General features: G+C 48.9%; 6 protein-coding genes across 6 annotated transcripts; 4 read left to right on the forward strand and 2 right to left on the reverse strand.

Moving 5' to 3' along the window:
* Positions 1-2,380: 2,380 nt before the first annotated feature.
* Positions 2,381-3,742, forward strand: UA08_06216 (putative RNA-binding protein; the record flags this gene model as incomplete). The annotated part of the gene is made up of 4 exons (XM_020268515.1): positions 2,381-2,571; positions 2,626-2,730; positions 2,782-3,673; positions 3,740-3,742. The coding sequence occupies 4 exons, from the start codon at positions 2,381-2,383 to the stop codon at positions 3,740-3,742; spliced, it is 1,191 nt and encodes a 396-aa protein (XP_020118515.1).
* A 1,312-nt stretch (positions 3,743-5,054) lies between these two features.
* Positions 5,055-7,090, forward strand: UA08_06217 (hypothetical protein; the record flags this gene model as incomplete). Its single annotated transcript, XM_020268516.1, has 5 exons — positions 5,055-5,151; positions 5,229-5,466; positions 5,535-5,590; positions 5,655-5,858; positions 5,943-7,090. The coding sequence occupies 5 exons, from the start codon at positions 5,055-5,057 to the stop codon at positions 7,088-7,090; spliced, it is 1,743 nt and encodes a 580-aa protein (XP_020118536.1).
* A 380-nt stretch (positions 7,091-7,470) lies between these two features.
* UA08_06218 (hypothetical protein) lies at positions 7,471-9,993 on the forward strand (the record flags this gene model as incomplete). The annotated part of the gene is made up of 5 exons (XM_020268517.1): positions 7,471-9,055; positions 9,112-9,398; positions 9,608-9,706; positions 9,766-9,812; positions 9,966-9,993. The coding sequence occupies 5 exons, from the start codon at positions 7,471-7,473 to the stop codon at positions 9,991-9,993; spliced, it is 2,046 nt and encodes a 681-aa protein (XP_020118535.1).
* Positions 9,994-10,501: 508 nt separating this feature from the next.
* Positions 10,502-13,087, reverse strand: UA08_06219 (hypothetical protein; the record flags this gene model as incomplete). The annotated part of the gene is made up of 6 exons (XM_020268518.1): positions 10,502-10,542; positions 10,597-10,750; positions 10,808-11,059; positions 11,120-12,344; positions 12,425-12,570; positions 12,638-13,087. 6 exons carry the CDS (start codon positions 13,085-13,087, stop codon positions 10,502-10,504), a joined length of 2,268 nt encoding a protein of 755 aa, XP_020118534.1.
* A 2,002-nt stretch (positions 13,088-15,089) lies between these two features.
* On the reverse strand, positions 15,090-15,983 carry UA08_06220 (Trafficking protein particle complex subunit 3; the record flags this gene model as incomplete). Its single annotated transcript, XM_020268519.1, has 4 exons — positions 15,090-15,209; positions 15,292-15,483; positions 15,555-15,774; positions 15,946-15,983. The coding sequence occupies 4 exons, from the start codon at positions 15,981-15,983 to the stop codon at positions 15,090-15,092; spliced, it is 570 nt and encodes a 189-aa protein (XP_020118533.1).
* Positions 15,984-16,459: 476 nt separating this feature from the next.
* Positions 16,460-17,667, forward strand: UA08_06221 (hypothetical protein; the record flags this gene model as incomplete). Its single annotated transcript, XM_020268520.1, has 5 exons — positions 16,460-16,479; positions 16,569-16,606; positions 16,657-16,737; positions 16,799-17,554; positions 17,615-17,667. The coding sequence occupies 5 exons, from the start codon at positions 16,460-16,462 to the stop codon at positions 17,665-17,667; spliced, it is 948 nt and encodes a 315-aa protein (XP_020118745.1).
* Positions 17,668-17,880: the final 213 nt, after the last annotated feature.

Raw genomic sequence — 17,880 nt, forward strand, 5'->3', positions numbered from 1 at the left:
GGGGGGGGGGGGGGGGTCTTGCATGTTTCCATGGATGCGCACCTCTAGTTCATTATTCACTGTAAGTTATTCAGTGTGTATTACTGCGAATAACGAACCCCACCGCAGTCGATACCCGACGCACGCACGTACTTAGTATGCTGGCTAATTTACCAAGATGTGATGTATCCAATCTTCTGCCCGGGATAGTTTGTGCGTGACTGCCCATACATATATACACTAGCTATACATACAGCATGTAGTATGCAATTGCAGGTTCCTTGCATGGGATTTGTCGTGTTTGAGAATACAACATTTATGCCTATCTGACTATGACTGACTAGGTGTAGACTATGCAGAAATAGTGAAACAAAAAGAGAAGAGATCCTTGCAGATTCTTACATCATGAGCCGGGGCCGTTTCAGGCTAACTGTATCGGTGCCATGACTTGCATCGTTAATCACGACTGGTCTCCATAAGCCTCATACATTGATCCAACAGGCGGTCCAGCTACCAATATCCAGGGGATGCGAATATAGGAATACACTATTTCTTTTTCATGATTATTTCTTTATTACTACTACTAGTACTACTGCTTCTGCTGTCCATGTTCTAAACAATACTGCTTGTGTCTGCAGACAATGCGTATAGATCGGCTCGTCAGTCCCAGCCTGTCGGAATTTTCATTACCGATACGAAGTGTCCGTAATTGCATGTATTTTACGTATTTTATGTATGCTCTGTATTGGCCCTGGCCACTCACAGCGCCGACCACAAACGCGAAAAGTTCAGCCAACCGAGTTCTCCATTCCCGGCCGTTCCTTCCTTTTACGAGATTCAACAGGTGCACCGCACCGATCGTTCCTTCCCTGGCGCTGCCCTGCCCTGCCCTTCGTTCCTTCCTTCTCCCCTCCATCCATCCGCTTATTCCATTCGCCTGGATTAAAAAATTTCCTTGCTTTGTTTTCTCTCTTCTCTCCTCTCTCTCTCTCTCTCTCTCTCTTTTCTTCCCTCTCCCCTTCCATCCTTCTTCCTCTCTCGTTGTTCTTTCGCGGAATACGGACGGAGTTTTTCTTTTTCCTCTCTTCTCTTCGTTTTCATTTTTCCTGCAGAAATTAGTAATCGCTCTTCTCCCCCCCCCTTGTATACATTTTCGTGTTCCTTAGTGTCGCGGGAGTTGTTTTTATCGTCATCCAATCTTTGCCAGGACTTCTACTATCTTTTTGAGTTGCGGTCGCTCTCCTCCCCTCCACAAACCCCCTCCCTCCCTCTATCTATCTCTCCCTCTTGTCGTCTTTTTGGCATCGATAAAGAAATTGATTCTTCATTGATCATCTTCGATTCTCAATTTTAATTCGGTAAGTCTCTTTTTTTTATTGGTCGCTTTCATGATGTACACTTTCTTTTTCTTTTTTTCTTTTCTCGCATCGTTTCTTTTTCTTGCGTGAGGTGATGTTTTGCGATTCTATTCGCGAGAGAGGGATGTCAACATCAACACAAAACAACTACCACACATCACAATAAATCACCGGACTATCGAGCTATCGCGATTTGCATGCCATCAGCGACTCCATTGAGCAAATTTACGGTCGAAACAACCAGTCGCGACCGTGCGCTCGTAAAAGTCAGCGGTCTCAGCAAAGAAAGGGGGGAGGGGGGGTGTGGGAAGGGTTATCGGCTACCCGCCAAATGGGCGATTGAAAACGTACCCAGCTCTTGTCGCTGGACCGCGACTTCATGGATGGAAACGCCAACATTATGCAATTCAGCTCAATCATCCATGGTGCATCAATTGAAAGAGGCGCGCGGACCATACCGGGTAGCCAAGCCGATTGCCCGCCCGCGCGCCCGCGCTCGCTGGGTCGGCTGTGTGAAAGTCTCGCCGGAAACGGAACCGACAGCGACCGACAGACCAAAGCCTGGCAAGCTTCAGCTCAAGCCTTGCACGTGTTGGCTCAATCCAGCCAAGTCGCTTCAAAATAACCAGACTTTGTGCGATTGCGTTACGTCGCACGCTGTTGAGAAGTTGTTATCGCAACGTCAGAACCATCGTGGATATTCAATATTTAACAGCTATCAGCTCTTCAACATCCTTTCTTGCACAGCGAAACTTTCCCGACTTTGATACCATTCTATTTGTCATCAATCTTTTGCTTGTTCTTTCTATTTTTCGTCTTGACAATTATCCTTCAGCCTGTCTGTGACTAATCAGCCCTCTGCCCCACGCAGGAAGTAAGATACCACATCGCGTCTTCGAAAGCTTTTACGATTTCTGCCATATTCGCCTGCGATCTTTTCTCGTGCAAATTCTCGAAAATCGCCACAGCCATTTTTACGGAATCATAAAAGTGATTGTCTGACTCAGTTTGCTGCGCGCTTTCGATTTCAACTGTTATCAAAAATGTCTTTCCAGAACTACGAATTCCAGAACCAACAGGACGCCGGCGCTCCCACCGGTGCTCCAGCTCCAGCGGACACTAATATGACCGGTCAAGCTGACCCTTCCCCTGCGCCTTTCGCCAGCGGCACTCCTGGTGAACCTAATGCTGCGCCAGTTCCTCAGCAGGGAGGTGAGGGCAAGACCACTCTTTGGTATGCTTGGATCATAAAAATTCGAATGATGGTCGGATGTTAACGTTGTGATAGGATGGGTGAACTTGAGCCTTGGATTGATGAGAACTTCATTCGTAACTTGTGGTTCCAGATGGGCGAACAGGTCAACGTTAAGATGATTCGCGACAAGTTTTCCGGGTAAGAGCATTTCCTTGAGCCCAACCTTTCAAGTTGAACTAATGTTGACAGCAGAAGCAACGCTGGTTACTGCTTTGTCGACTTCGCTTCCCCCGCTGCCGCTGCCAAGGCCCTCACCCTCAACGGTACCCCCATGCCAAACACCACCCGCGCATTCAAGCTCAACTGGGCTACTGGAGGTGGTCTCGCTGACCGCGGCCGTGATGAGCGTGGACCTGAATACTCGATCTTCGTTGGCGACCTTGGCCCGGAAGTCAACGAATACGTTCTCGTGTCTCTTTTCCAGAGCCGCTTCCCATCTTGCAAGTCCGCTAAGATCATGACTGACCCCATCAGCGGCATGTCTCGTGGCTACGGCTTCGTTCGCTTCTCCGACGAAAACGACCAGCAGCGCGCATTGAGTGAGATGCAGGGTGTCTACTGTGGCAACCGTCCCATGCGCATCTCCACTGCCACGCCTAAGAACAAGGGTCCTGGTGTTGGTCCTGGCGGTGGTATGGGTATGCCTGGCCCTGCTGGTGGTATCTATCCACCCGCCATGGGCGGTCCTCCTATGGGTTTCTACGGTGCCCCCCAGCCCATGAACCAGTTCACTGACCCTAACAACACCACCGTCTTTGTTGGAGGTCTTTCTGGCTACGTCACCGAGGACGAGCTTCGTTCCTTCTTCCAGGGATTCGGCGAGATTACCTACGTCAAGATCCCTCCTGGAAAGGGCTGCGGTTTCGTCCAGTTCGTTCAGCGTCACGCTGCGGAGATGGCCATTAACCAGATGCAGGGCTACCCCATTGGTAACTCTCGCGTCCGCTTGAGCTGGGGTCGTTCTCAAAACAACTCGGGCCCTGCTGGAACCCCCTACCGCCCAGCTCCCCCCCCTCCCATTTACCCTAACATGGGCATCCCCCCTGCTCACCAGTACGGCGGCAACTTTGCTCCCATGAAGGTAAGTCTTACTCATTCTTACAATAAAACTTGATACGGCATAGCACACTAACTCTGGTCCGACTAGTAAGGAATAAACCCTTTCGCAACTTCCAGAGTTCTTAGCATCAATTTACGACAACGTGTCTGGGCTGACCATCGGCTTGTTCTTCCTCTTCAGCTAAGAATCATCTACGGCTCTTGATGGGCATACTTTTTTAGGGCTCTTGTTTTTATCTGAGCGGGTTCTTTTACTTCGATTCAAGGAACGTTTGCACGTTCACGTGAGCGATTTCATCCTAGCTGTGTTGTTCCTGGTGGCTTGCCTCCTTGATTATTTTTTTTTATCTTGCGTCTAATGATGCACGAACTCTCATGTCCTCCCTACACTTTTCAGACTGTTTTTCCATTCCCCTCTCGATTTTTCTGCTCCTTACCCGTTGGGTCGGCGTGCTGCAAAAAGTTCTCTTATGAAGCCTCTGTTCTTACGAACCGGTCTTGTCTCGAACGTGCTTTTGAGGTTTGTTCTTATTGTGCTTTTTGTAGACTGACGACTGTACAACATGCTAAGCTGCTCGTGAATGTTTTTTTTTTTTTACTGCCTTCAAAGCTCTTTCTTTCATTTTGTAACCATTTTTCTTTTTTTTTCGATGCGAGATTCCAGCTTTTCCATACGTTCACTAGGTTTTAGGACCTTATCTCTTATGTCTAAGTTGAAACTTCTTTTATCCCCTCAAGTTATATTATCTTTCCTTTGATTCTCCTAGGCCTGCGACGTTTGTTAAGCGTCAACTTGATTCACCGTCATTTTGCGTTGAGATTCCACGGGGGCATCTTCACGATCCTTGAATCTCAATTGCTCTCTGAGCGCGTCTCTCTGTTCTTTGTAACTACTAGGGATGATAGATCGATTCGATTGTTTTCTCACGAAAGCCTTACTACTCACTACCTTATTTTTTCTCCATGGAGTTAGGTTACGGACTGATGATGCTACTTGGAGGTCTGCACTGTATGTTTTGTGCTCTTGACATATCATTCGGTTTGCCATGTCAATCTGGGTCAGATGTCTACATTGTGTCTTGAAGACAACCCTGTTTTCATGATCGTTCCTATGAACTATGAATCAGGAAAGAATGCCAATTCGTACCTTTTCTTCCACATTGTCCATGTCTCTGCGTAAGTGAAAAGCAGTAAGTATTATTTACCCTTTTCGGCAAATGGGCAGGCGCCTGCTCTCTTCTTTGCTTTCGGCAGGAAAGAGAAAAGCGTCGTAACTCCTCCCTTCCATCTTTCCAGCTCTTTCTTCTAACTCTTCTTTCTAAACACCTCTGTTTATATAAATTTTGTTTTTTCGACACTATCGTACTACTTAGTTACCACACACACACACCTTCTCTCTAACAATGAGATACAGCAACTGGGATGTACTCCTGTTCCCGGAGCGTTCCAGAGTGCCTATCCAGGAATTCCGGACACAGTGCTGTGTCGTTGGCGATAAAGGTATGTGTATTTCTTTTTCAAGCTTTCACTGAACAGCACTGACTGATATGACAACCTGCTGTCCACTACATCCGCAGACTCTCCCTATCTTAACGCTCCCTATTTTAATTCGCAGCTCTTTTATGCTCAACGCTCCCTGGGCCAGTTGCCCGTTCTCACTTCTTTCATACCGAGTTTGCCCGCTCAGAGCCCCTTTCGCATTTCGATTCATAGCTGGGAAAAGCCGCAGCCGTCCCGGATTCTGGAGAGTTTGATGCATCCGGATGATTGTGTTTTGTATGAGGTTAGGATTTATACAGATAATGTCTGCGTGGCGTACGTTTCATTCCTTGATCTGACCACTTGCTTTGCGTCCTAATTTGTCACATGTTGACTTGAAATAGAGGGAGTCTCTTCGGTCCTCGTACTGCCTGGCCACATCTTTTGGATTTCAGTTCTCGTGAGTTTAGCCCTGTTTTCTGGCTTTTGGGGACTGCTTTTCTAATCTTGCCTGTCTGTACAAGAGGTCGACAAAAACGGAACGCAAGAAGTACTCCGTTTCCCCCAGTTTCATCCCGAGGTCATAGATTCATATGTCTGGGATGCGGCTGAGACCCATGGCCGCCTGAGAGTCGTCATTTCAGAGGGATTCTCGCGTCCCAATCGGTCGCCGCCTTTTGAGAGGGTGAAGGATGTTGTGGTGTTCTCGTTTCAACATGCCCCCCTGAGTGCGTGCCATCCCTTTTCATCCCCACTTGGGTGGCTCTAAGCTAATTGATTGATTTTAGATATCTTGGAAAATTGTGGTATAGCCTGGCCTAATCCAAACATGTGGAACCAGCTTCCTACGAACCTGTTTAGACATCAACTTAGTTATGGAGGATATGGAGGAGGCAACACAGGAGGATACGGGGCATTCCCTGAATACGATAGCCACAAGAAAAACGACGAGCTCCATGCACACTCGCCAACTCGCCATGACACAACACGCTACGAGCCTTCTCGAGTGAATGGATTCGAAGCCAGCTATCACAATACCTACTCAAATGTACCTCAATGGGCACATAAACCAATAGTCCCAACAGCAGTACCGGAATCGGCGCCGGCACCCCTTCCAGCAATGAATTGGCCTGGCTTCACCATGGATCCTAGACTCAATTTACATCCTACGAATTTCGGAACTTTTCAAAATCAAGGTGCCGGCTTTATGGGATCAGCAGATCCGTTCATCGAACCACTGCTAGCCCATCGCTTACGTCAGACTCAGCGCAGTATAGACGATGTTTCGATGCCTGATGCAGGGCCAATATCTGTGAGCAGTCGCGCCATGTCTAGTGTGAATGGTATGAGTTACGAGCATAGTCACCAAACAAGTATGGCTGCTTCTCAAGAAGATGACTCATTGAGTTTCATGGGACCCATGAATCCCTCAAAAATACATACAACCACTGCTACTACTGCCTCGACCCAACAGACAACTGTTCCTTCGATGCCGCCTGTATCTCGGCCGTCCGCGGCTGCTCTGGCTCGCTCCGAGTCATATTCGAAGAGGAATTCTCAAGCAGATCCGAAGGATATCAGGCAAATTTCAGGGTCTAGTACCAGGTCTGGTCAGACAGATAGCGTTGTCGAGTCGATTTCCACCCGAAAGGTTGTTGTCAGCCCTAAAGGCCAAGTCAAGGGGAAGAAAGAGAGCAAAGGACTCACCAAAAGGAGTAACCGTGTCGAGTCCGAACCCGCCAGCGAGCCATCCAGCAGGGAAGTGTCCAGGTCAAGCACTCACCATCCACATGCCGTAGTACGCACTACTGAGAGCGTCGTGCATGTGTCTAGCGAGACGAAGCGGAAGAGGCATTCCAAGGCGCCGGACGAGGCGTCTCAGACAAGCGAGTCGCCCACCAAAAAGATATCTCGTGTTGAGAAGGCGCATTCTGTGGCCGAAGACGATGACATTGATTGAAGCGAAGGCATGACCTGTTATTATTAGCTGTAAACATACACATACTCGAGTATATACATACATACATCTTGAGTCCGCTCCTTGTTTGTACGTTAGTACTATTGACTAGCATGGAAGAAGAGAAAACCTCTTATATTGCCTGACATGTACGTGCCAGTGGTTGCTGACGTACTCGGGTGTGACTGCCTTTGTAGGCACTGGCAGGCGCTCCTTCCTTTTGGGTCAGTCCCTGGGCAACCTCCCACCCGCTCCCAGTTCTTCCCTTATCCTCACCTCTCTCTCCTCTTCCCTTCTCTCTTTCAATCTTCCACAATTATCGTACTTCTATCAACCTTCACTCCTCCTGACCCCGTCAGACGTGACGGTCTTACAGCAGAAACATGTCGATATCACACAGACCATCCATGTTCTTCCCCATCTCAGATTGTCAGGACGAACTGCCAGGTCGCCGGTTCGCTGATGATCACGACGTCGAGACTGCGGCCGAGCCACTCTCTCCCATCAGAGAAAGAGGAAATCCCCCAAATGCAGTAATCAGACTTGTGCCCGGTCCTCGTCCGTTCACCTTTGTCTCGCAAGAATCCAATTTCAACGCTTTTTCCTCGTCCTCTTCTTACTACTCTCCTCATCACTCCTCGTATCCTTGTTATCCTTCTTATCCTTCTTATTACCCTGCAGCAACGCATCCCCCCACGTTCATTAAGGATGCGAGGGACGTGAGCCAAGTGCGAAGCTCGCATGTTGCCGTGGAGGATGCTGCTCACCAGAGTCTCGCCTCGACTCGGTATGATGCTCACTACCAGAAGGAAAACCATTACCCTCACTTGGAGGAGATACGTGGGGGGAAGGGGAAGCACGAAGAAAGAGAAGTGAGGCCACGGTATGATGATCTTGATGATGACGATGGCGACGACGATGCTACCGTGGTTGTGGAGGTCGGCGATGAGGATGACGAAGAGAGGCAAGTCGTCAGAGGACCGCCGCTGGATGAAGTCGACACTCGCAACTTGACATCTGAGCAGGTTCTTTTCTACTTCGGCGTCTTGAAGTTGCAGGAAAAGAAAAATCTCAATCAAAACATTCAATATAACCAAGAGCCTGACGGGAGATGGTCTGCAAGGTTCACAATGTATAATGATTCACTCAAACTGCCGTCGATGAGATCGCTGGTAGTTGCCAAAGTTGAGATTTGTCGAGTTGCGTTGTCGATTTTGAAAGTTCGACATGCCAGATGGAGAGTTCCAGATGAGCCAAGTCTGGATCTGACGGCTCAAGACTGGCGCTGGTTTTCATTGCTACAGGAGTATGTCAAAGAAATGGGGTTGTCATTGCCAGAATCCTCGCGATATGTTCATAGAATGGGGTTTCGATATGAGATTGCCGTGGGCAGCGTAACTGGCCTGGGAAAGCGCAAGTTCTACACTAGCGAAGACTTGGCCATTGCTGCTGCTGCCCACCAGGTACTCTATCTTTTGATCACGGGCGAGCTTCGAGAGCTCTCTGGTGTTTCGGTCTCAGAGCCCGAAGTTGCAAATGGTTTGACCGTGTCTCCTGGGACGCCTGCACCTAGGAACGGCGTGCCTGCGTCTTCACCAACCGTGAAAAGAGCACCAAACGCACCTCGAGCGCTCAGAAATACAATCCCTAACGCATCGCAACAAGCCAAATCGAAACAGACTAGCAACAACAACAACAATAACAAGCCGAAAACGGGCCCCGTAGCAAATGCAGCCAACAAAGTAACCAAACCCCCTGCTGCAATGTCAAAACGAGCTCGAGCTCGAATGAGAAAGGCAAAGAAACCAAGAACTGACTTCATGTCTAACCTGCGTCCTGTCGTGAACCCGCGAATGTCGATGGAGCCAGTGTATCCCGTATCAGAACCGGTAAGGATTTGGAAGGAGTCTCCAGGTAGCCTATCTTGCGAAATAGTCAATTTGGCGACGTACCGTGAAAAGTTCGACAGTAAGTATGTCTATAACCGCTAGTCAACTATTCACAACTGACGAGGAAAAAAACAGAATTATGCAGCATGCTCGGTCTCAAGCACTCACTGGAGACCAGACCTTACAAACCAGGGAGCATTTTCTTGCCACCACGAATCTTCACGGTCTGGGTAACGATCGAAAATGACCCCTTCCTTGCGCGCGCAGGCCCAATCGGTAAAGTCGAGGCGTTCCGCGGCACCCAGGCCGAAGCTCAAGAAGCATGCTCCAAGGCAGCTGTTGAGTACGTGATGGGCCTGGTTCGAGAGGACTACGCTAAGGAGCTGGCTGAGCGTGTGCATCGTGAACAGATCGAAGGATTTGTAGGTAACAAGATTTCGGTGTTGAAAGCCAGTGGACATTGGCCTGCTAATCCTTAAGCTATTATGCTGGAAGTTTGGGGTGATGCTGCCTGTGTTCTTTTCTGTCTGTATACTTATTTCGTTCGAGAAAAACAACACAGGATTGAGTCAGCAGGAGAATCAATGACGACGATATGTTAATTAGTTTGTTATTCATACCTACCTAATAGCCCCTTATGTCCATAAATCGTGCGCGCATTCTTTCTATCGTGTTCCGTTTTGTCTACCTATCCAAGTACACCATCACCATCATCCATCCCAATACATACGTACGTACACACCATATATCTCTTCATCACAAACCTTTTATACTGACTTACCTATGTAGGTACGCACCGTCCGTCCCGACCCCTCCAAAAACTATGAGCACGAAATGTATAAAAACGGATTTAAGTGTTTTTTTTTTAAAAAAAGGAGTATATTTTCATCATCACTCAAAGAGTATAAAAAAGGTCAAGTCAAGTCAAGCCAAGCCAAAAGCCAAAAGCCAAAAGCCAAAAAAAATAAGGAAGTATAAAAAAAATATAGAAGAGGTATAAATATGAGAGATAAATGATGAATAAATAAACCACACGGTATCGATCGATTGATCAGAAGAAGCGAGAGGAAAAGAAATAAAAAAGAAAAAAAGAGGAAGAGGAGATGTACACCAAATAGTAGGAAACGAAATGAAAATAAGAGGCGTGGAGTGGATGGACGGATGGACAGAGACAGACAGACAGACAGGTTTGGGTATAAAGTAAAGATAGATAGGATGAGTAGGTAGGTAGGAAGGTAGGTAGGCAGGAGGATGAGGATGATAAGTGGATGGATTTTTTGTCCGGATCAATCAATCAATCAATCAATCGAATAAGCAAACAAGGGAAAAAGAGATGAGAGGAAAAAAGGAAAAGAAAGGCAAGGATAAAGGAAAAAACCATTCATACCAATAAAAACAAACGCATGCACGCAAAAAAAAAAAAAAAAAAAGGATAGAATAAAAATACCACTTGTTTAAATAAATAGACAAGACCCTTCAAAAAAAAAAGAACTTTCTGAACATCATTAATCTTTGAAGGCTTCATTCAGCTTTCGCTCATTCCCATTTGCTCTGACATTGCTGACGCTAGACAAATCCAGATAGATTGTATTCAATGATTTCATTACAACCCGTCCGTACCCGTTTCTACTCCATCGGTAGGATAGGTTAGATTACTGGGATCAAACCCAAAACCTGTTGCGTCGGCGTCGGTATTGAGGAAGGAGTCAAAGTCAAAGTTTTCCAAAAGTTCGGGGGTTTCGAGTGAGCCAAAGTCGAGGTTAAAGCTCGATGTCTGTTTATCGTAAGTTAACTGATATGCTAAGAAAAGGAAAGAGGGAGAAGGACATACATCAGGTATTGCCAGTTCGTTAAAGTTTCCAACATTAGGATCGGGTTGCTGTACAATAGGTGGTGCAGGCGCTGATGTAGGCTGTGGCTGCTGTGCTGTCGTCGTTGCATTGATTCCGTTCTTGTTGAACGAACTCGGATGCTGCGGCGTGATAGGTGTTGATGGCGTGGGTGTTGGTGGAGGTTCCGCCTCAGACGACGGCGTTGCTGCAGTATTGGCATTGGCCGCTGCTGCGTTCTTCTTGTTGGGACGCTTTTATCATGTTAGCTCAATCACGCACATGTATGATGCGCAAAGAGAAAAAAAAAATACCTTCCGATTCTTCTCAGTGTCCTTCTTGCCCTTAGGAGCCGGCTTGTTCGCTTGCTGTGGTGTCGGCGGCGCTGCTCCCTGCTGAGGAGACGGTGGTTTGTTACCTGCTGGCGGCGCAGACGGCGGCGGCATGGCATTTCGCTCCTGTGGAGTTGGGGCTGCTTGTGTTGCAGGAGACTGCTGCGCAACCATGGGCGGTCCTTGTGGACCTGTCGGCCAATTAGCACCTGGCATCCGAGCGTTCGGTCCTTGTTGCATAGCTTGGTTCATCTGTGGATTGAATGGTGTTTGATTCGATGTCGGCGGTCGCATACCATTAGGCCCGCCTACCATGCCATCAGGCTTCATGTTGTAGAATGCATTATTCATGTCCGGAGTCATCTGGCCAGTAGCAAAGTTCATTGCAGCTGGAGATGCACGGCCCTGTATGTCACCAGCACCGGGCGAAGCCGGGAGACCGGTTTGAGGCATCTTCGGGGTTCCCCGTTTCATTTGCTCACTCGGATTCGGAGACGCTCCAGTCCTGCTGCCTTGCGGCGAGGTACCTGGAGGTAGACCGGGCTGGCCAGCCATGGGCTGACCGTCGGGATGCATGTTATTCTGCTCTTGACGAGCCATCATCAAACGGCGCTTGTTCTGCTGTTCTAGCAGCATCAATTGCATCTGGTAATCTTGAAGAGCATGGTTTCCGCTCTGGTTAGTCCCTGGCATTCCCGGTCGAGGCATTCCCGCCATGTCGGCGGTGAGAAATTGTCCGTTAATCATGGGTACGGTCTGCCCATCCGATAGTTGCGGCATCATATCAGTTTGATTCGGCATGAATCCGTTGTTCATCAGTCCGTTCGGTATCCCCTGGTTATTCATTGCTGAGCTCGAGTGATGAAGGAGCAAGTTCTGGGCATATACCTGCATGGATTTTTGCTGCTGCGCTGCAGTCTGGCCAGCTTGTTGCTGGAACGCTTGGAATTGCGTTGTATTCATCCCCCTCGCATTGATCCCATTCTGCATCAAATTCATCTGACCCGGCATCTGGCCCGGTGCTCGGCCGTTGGGGACCATTTGCTGTCCAGCCGGTTGAGCGCCTTCGAGTCGCGGTCGTTTCGACGGAGACGGGGCGTTCTCAGCCGACGATGGCGATTGTGCGCGGTGGCCGTTGATATCCATATCCGAGTGCTCACGCTGCATTTTACTTTGCAGTTGCAGTTGAGCCATTTGTTGAGGGTTCCTAAATACAGTTAACAGACCCTCGTCAATGTTTTGACATCAAAACGCTTGATGCAAGATATAGAAGGGGGGAAACCGTACATTGTTGTGTTGTTCTGTAAAACCGTCTTTTGCAAATTCATACCCTGAACTCCATTGCGTCGCATATTAGCCATCTGGTTTTGCATCAGCATATTGGGCTGGCGAAGAAAATTTTGATTGGCTTGTTCTCGCATGCGCATCAAGTTCTACACACACAATCAGTCTGCGAATCGAAACTTACAATAACTTCAAAGAGATAGAAATAAAACAAACCTGTGATTGCTGAACGAATTGGTGAGCCATTGGGTTATAGTTCCCTCTCCTACGCTGTGCCCCAAAGATATCCCAAAATAGGCTGAACCATTCAAACAAGAAAGAATTCGCGCTGTCCACGGGGACACGAGGTCGGGGGAACTCATCAGGAATTTTTAATTTTTCATCTTTCGAGTCGGTCATCGACGTATCCCCATCCACACCATTCACATGGCCGGGGCTAGTTTTGGGGTCGGCGTCGGTATCCAGTTTGACGCTTTCGTCGTTTAAAAGAACGCGAGCGGCGTCGTATTGACCGCGCTTGATAAAGTAGTCGTAGATACATGTGTTGAGTTGTATATAGACAGATTCCAGAGACTCTGTGCGGGGAGCGGTCGATGCACTGTTCATCATGGGGACGCCACCTACAGGGCCACCTGGCATGGGGTTCATCCCAGCCATGTTAGCCATGTTGATTGGATGATTCATGGCTGAGAGCCCACTGGGCCACTTCCACCACCCAAGATGACTAAAGTATGAAAGCCAGACTGCTCAAGTAACAAAAAAAAGCGCGCGGTATATGTAAGCGCCAGGGTGTGTAGATGAGAGAGGGTGTGTGTGAGTGAGCGAAAAAGCGCGACAAAGGCGGTGACAGCCACCCGGAAATATCGCGTTTAAACTTCCAAGTAGGCCGTGGAGCGAAGGCCAAAATAGAACTTTTTAGACTAAGTCAAATAAAGCACCAAAGGGGCTGCGATGAAATATAGAAATGAGGACGATGATGGAAATTCGACGGTCGTTTTCTCTGTTGAACTGTGTCGAGCAAGATCGCGACCGGTAGGAGGCCTAGAGCCACACGGGGCGGACGGGCGGGAAAAAAGAGTGTCCGGCCGGTCAAATGTGGCAAGGGTCCCAGATATACACGACAACCACGGCGATTATTCTGATTCTTTCTTAAAAGAGCCGAAGGTATCAGATTGGTATGAGAGGATTGATATTAGAAAAAAGAAAGGAAAGGAAAGAGAGAAAAAAAAAAAACGTCCAATCGATAGTCCGCAAGACGGGAACCGACGAGGTGGCTGGTAGGTTTGGAATCGCGATGGGAGAGATCAGGAGATAAGGAATTCGATTCGAAGCCGCTCGTTTCCCTCCAGACGAAATCCTTTTCTGGCCCGACACGAAAAAGACTGTGAGCGAAAGCGGCGCGACAGGAGGCCGAGCTGCTATGACCAGGACGGATGAAGAAAAGAGTTGATAGAGCCAAGGACTATGGCAGAGGAATTCGTCAAAGGGGAAAGAAAGCAACGAGGGTGGAGAGCGGGAAGGGGAATCCAGAAGAAAAGGAAAAAAGAAAAGGGAAATTGAGGCAATAGAGTAGCAGCAGCACCGAGAGGAAGGGGACAAGGGAAACCCGGGATGATGTGCAGCAAGCAGTAGTAGTACGTAGTAAGAGCACTACTACTACTTGCAGCCGTCGTAACGGGAATAGAGGTTCGTTCGTTCGGTCGGGTTCCAGTCGGGTTGGGCACAGGAATTAAGGTGCGAGAGCTGGAGTGGATCAGCCGCAGCGCAAGAGGGCGAGCAAGAAGCAGCGCGGACTTAGCGACGAGAAAACATTTAACGACTTTCCCTTTGGGGGGAAGAGGAGGAGGAGGGGGGGGCAAAAGGGGAAGAGGCGAGGATGGGAATGAATTCGATAGAGCGAGAGGGAAGGACGAGAGAGCGAGCGAGATCGAGCGACAGGCTGGCAGGCGGCTCCTATTGGCCCGCCAGCCGTCAGGGCCGGCGCGGAAAAACTGCTCGGGGCGCACTAATGGAGGCTGGTCTGGCGGGAGCGCGCGTAGATGTCAGCACAGCCTTTCCCGGTACCGCGGGACGCCCGTTGCCGCGTAGCTTTTGCGCGTCTGCCAGGCACTTGTCTCTAGTAGACATATATTGAAGCCCGCCACTGCTTTTTGCGCGTGCCATTGAACCACTACGACGTCCACCCGTCATCTCCCCATTCCACCCTGATCTTGAATCGCCCGCTCGCCGGCGCAGTGCGAGGGCGGCGCCCTGCGCACTTCTCAGAACGGAATGGCTCGGCGGTGGGGGCGGGCTTACCGGGTTGGGGACTAGCGTGTCACGTGGAGCCCCTCCTGTGGCCAGCAGCGCAACTCTTTGTGCGACTGCTGCCGTACGACAAGACGCGGATATACACAAAACTGACGGGAGCGACTGTCTGGCGGTGCAGAGTAGGCAGGCTTGCTTTTTTTTTTTTTTTCGGCGATGAATTGGAGCCAGCTAACTATCTGTAAACTACGGAGCGCGGCGAGTATGGACGGGGATTAGCGTTAGCTCCCGCTCGATAAGCTCCCCGGAAGATCATGCCACACACGCCCATGCTAGGCCTACCTAGGAAACCGCTGAATATCATTGTCGATTCGCACCGCAATCAAGCTGCATATCGCCTGTCTGGCACATGTGGCACTTCCTATTCATCATCCGGCGGCATCTCATCCTCGATATATCGCACCAGTGTCACCCGGATTTCCGTTGTATCGCTGCCCCGGAGCACGTCGCTCACAAAATGCGCCTCAATTTGCATTTGGACCTGGGACAAGATAAACAAACTCAGTTAGCTTACTCATCCGAATTTACTCATAGAAGATGATGAAGAAGAAAAAAGCGCCCACCATTTCCAATGCGCCTCGCAGCACCCCGCACAGAATATTAGAAAACCACAGCTGGTCTTGCGCTCGATCGTCATCCGGCAATTCCACAAAATCGGCCAGTGGATTTTCATCGAGCACCAGCGAGAATTGTTTATTGTCGCTAGTCCAATTGGTAACGGTGGGTGTTATATTGAGGAAGATTTTAAATCCCACCTAGACAAAAGACAAGTCAGCACGTAACGCTTTCCTCGTATGTATGCTTTGCGGGGGCAAGTAGAATTGACCTTGGAGATTATATCGGCCGTCTCCTTAAAATTCGCGCATCGACCCGTGTTAGACTTGGCAAGGAAATCTTCAATCAACCGCATGCCTATGTTATACCCCATCTTGTCGAGTTGTTTATTGACTTCCACATAATCGCTATCGTAGTCTTGACATAGCTGCGCAACTATCGTTCCATACGTAAGCGTCACTAGTTCGGCGTTGACTTTATCGATCTTTGTTCTGCAGATAAGTAAAATGAATTCAGTAAATGCCATTCATTACTGTATGTCTCTTCGACTTTGATGTCAAAACCAAGCCGGCGATTGGGCGGGAATGACTGACTTCCAGATTCTTAAGCAAGACACAACAGATTAGTTTAATCGATGCTGGTCGAGTCAATGGGGGACTTACTCTTCCCCTATTCGGGCGGCTTTTGTAGTCGAAGACATGTCCAATATTTGTCCCTTTCCCTCTCTAACCCAGAAATGTGAATATTATGCCCGCGATAAAGAAGGAATTAATTCCCAATGTTGAATTCCCAAAGCTAAAGATAGTATCGACGCAGAGGAAGAGGTTGTTGTTGAGCGAAGCAAGCGTTGGATTGAAGCGTGAAGTTGATATGGATGGCCCGCCGCCATAAAGCGTTTAGCGCGTCTACCAGGTAAGGTTGAATTTTATGGACCTCCGCGCTTAAGCATTCAACCACCCACCGGCTACCTGATTGATTGCCGTTCTTACTATTCTTTTTTAAATTACTCCTCTTTCTCTCCTCCTCGCACCAAGCTCTACGTATATATCATGATGTCTGGCGAAAAAAGGCCGGCCTCAGAATCTTTCGGCGCAGCAAACCAGCTCGTCGTGAAAAGACAAAAATCGAATAGCGACCTCAACTCAAGCGCTCTTGCATTGCGGACTGGTAGTCAAAATGGTGCTTTGGTACAAGCTGTATGCATCGCTTTCTTTTTCCTGCTGTCTAGAGCAGCCGGATTTCCGTCGCCTTTCTTCTTTGCTAATGCTTGCGAGTAGATTCCTAGAACCAGCGGGCTCGCAGCTCCTATTATGGAGTTGACAGGTTAGTTCTCCCCTCCATCTGTCCCTTGGGCGCTGGACTGACGAAAACAGGACACTCGGGAGAAATATTTGCGACTCGTTTCGACCCTACAGCGCAGAATATTGCGTCTGGTTCCATGGATCGTACCATAAGTGAGTCCCTTCTTATTCCCCTCTCTCTATCGATCACATGTACTTACCTCAACTTGTATAGTGCTATGGCGGACCTACGAACAATGCGAAAACTACGGCGTCCTGACCGGACACAAAGGCGCTGTACTCGACTTGCAATGGTCTCGAGACTCTCAGTTCATCTTCTCGGCTTCTGCCGACATGACAATAGCCAGCTGGGACGTGGAGACCGGGCAGCGGATTCGGAGGCACGTGGGCCATGAAGAAGTGATTAATTGCTTGGACATCAGCAGACGTGGCCAGGAGTTGCTTGTCAGCGGCAGTGACGATGGCTATATCGGGATCTGGGATCCACGACACAAAGCGGCGCTCGATTTCCTCGAAACGGATTTTCCGATTACGGCCGTTGCGCTGTCGGACGCTGGGAATGAAATCTTCACGGGTGGTATTGACAACGATATAAAAGTCTGGGATATTCGAAAGAAGGCGGTCATATACTCATTATTCGGCCACAATGATACCGTAACATCGCTCCAGATATCGCCCGATTCGCAAACCCTGTTGTCCAACTCTCACGACTCGACCGTGCGCACATGGGACATCCGACCATTTGCGCCCGCCGATCGCTCCATCAGGACTTTTGACGGGGCGCCAGTTGGGTTAGAGAAGAACCTCATCCGCGCCAGTTGGGACCCCAAGGGAGAGAAAATTGCGGCTGGAAGCGGAGATCGTAGCGTTGTAGTGTGGGATGTCAAGACGGGCAAGCTCCTCTACAAGCTCCCGGGTCATAAGGGGACGGTGAACGACGTTCGCTTTTCTCCGAACGACGAGCCTATTGGTAAGTCTTGTTAATGACAGTACCTTGCTTGAGAGTACGCTGACGTTATTTTCTTTCTAGTTGTCTCCGGCTCGTCCGATCGAAATATCATGCTTGGTGAACTCGGCAAGTAGTTTGTCTAAGCATAGATACTTACAATAAAATTTAATACATTAAAGTCAGCATTGTTCCATGAATTTGAAGGCATCCTACAGGAGTTGGTCGAGACGGACGTTGAACTTCATGCATCAAGCATACGGAGTTTGGGATCGCGTCATACTGCTAGTCTCTGTGCTAGAGTATTAACACTGCCAGACTTGTAGCAGATGCATATGAAACCCGAAGCA

This window comes from Talaromyces atroroseus (assembly GCF_001907595.1).
Source record: "Talaromyces atroroseus strain IBT 11181 chromosome Unknown scaffold_8, whole genome shotgun sequence".
NCBI classification, from domain to species: domain Eukaryota; kingdom Fungi; phylum Ascomycota; class Eurotiomycetes; order Eurotiales; family Trichocomaceae; genus Talaromyces; species Talaromyces atroroseus.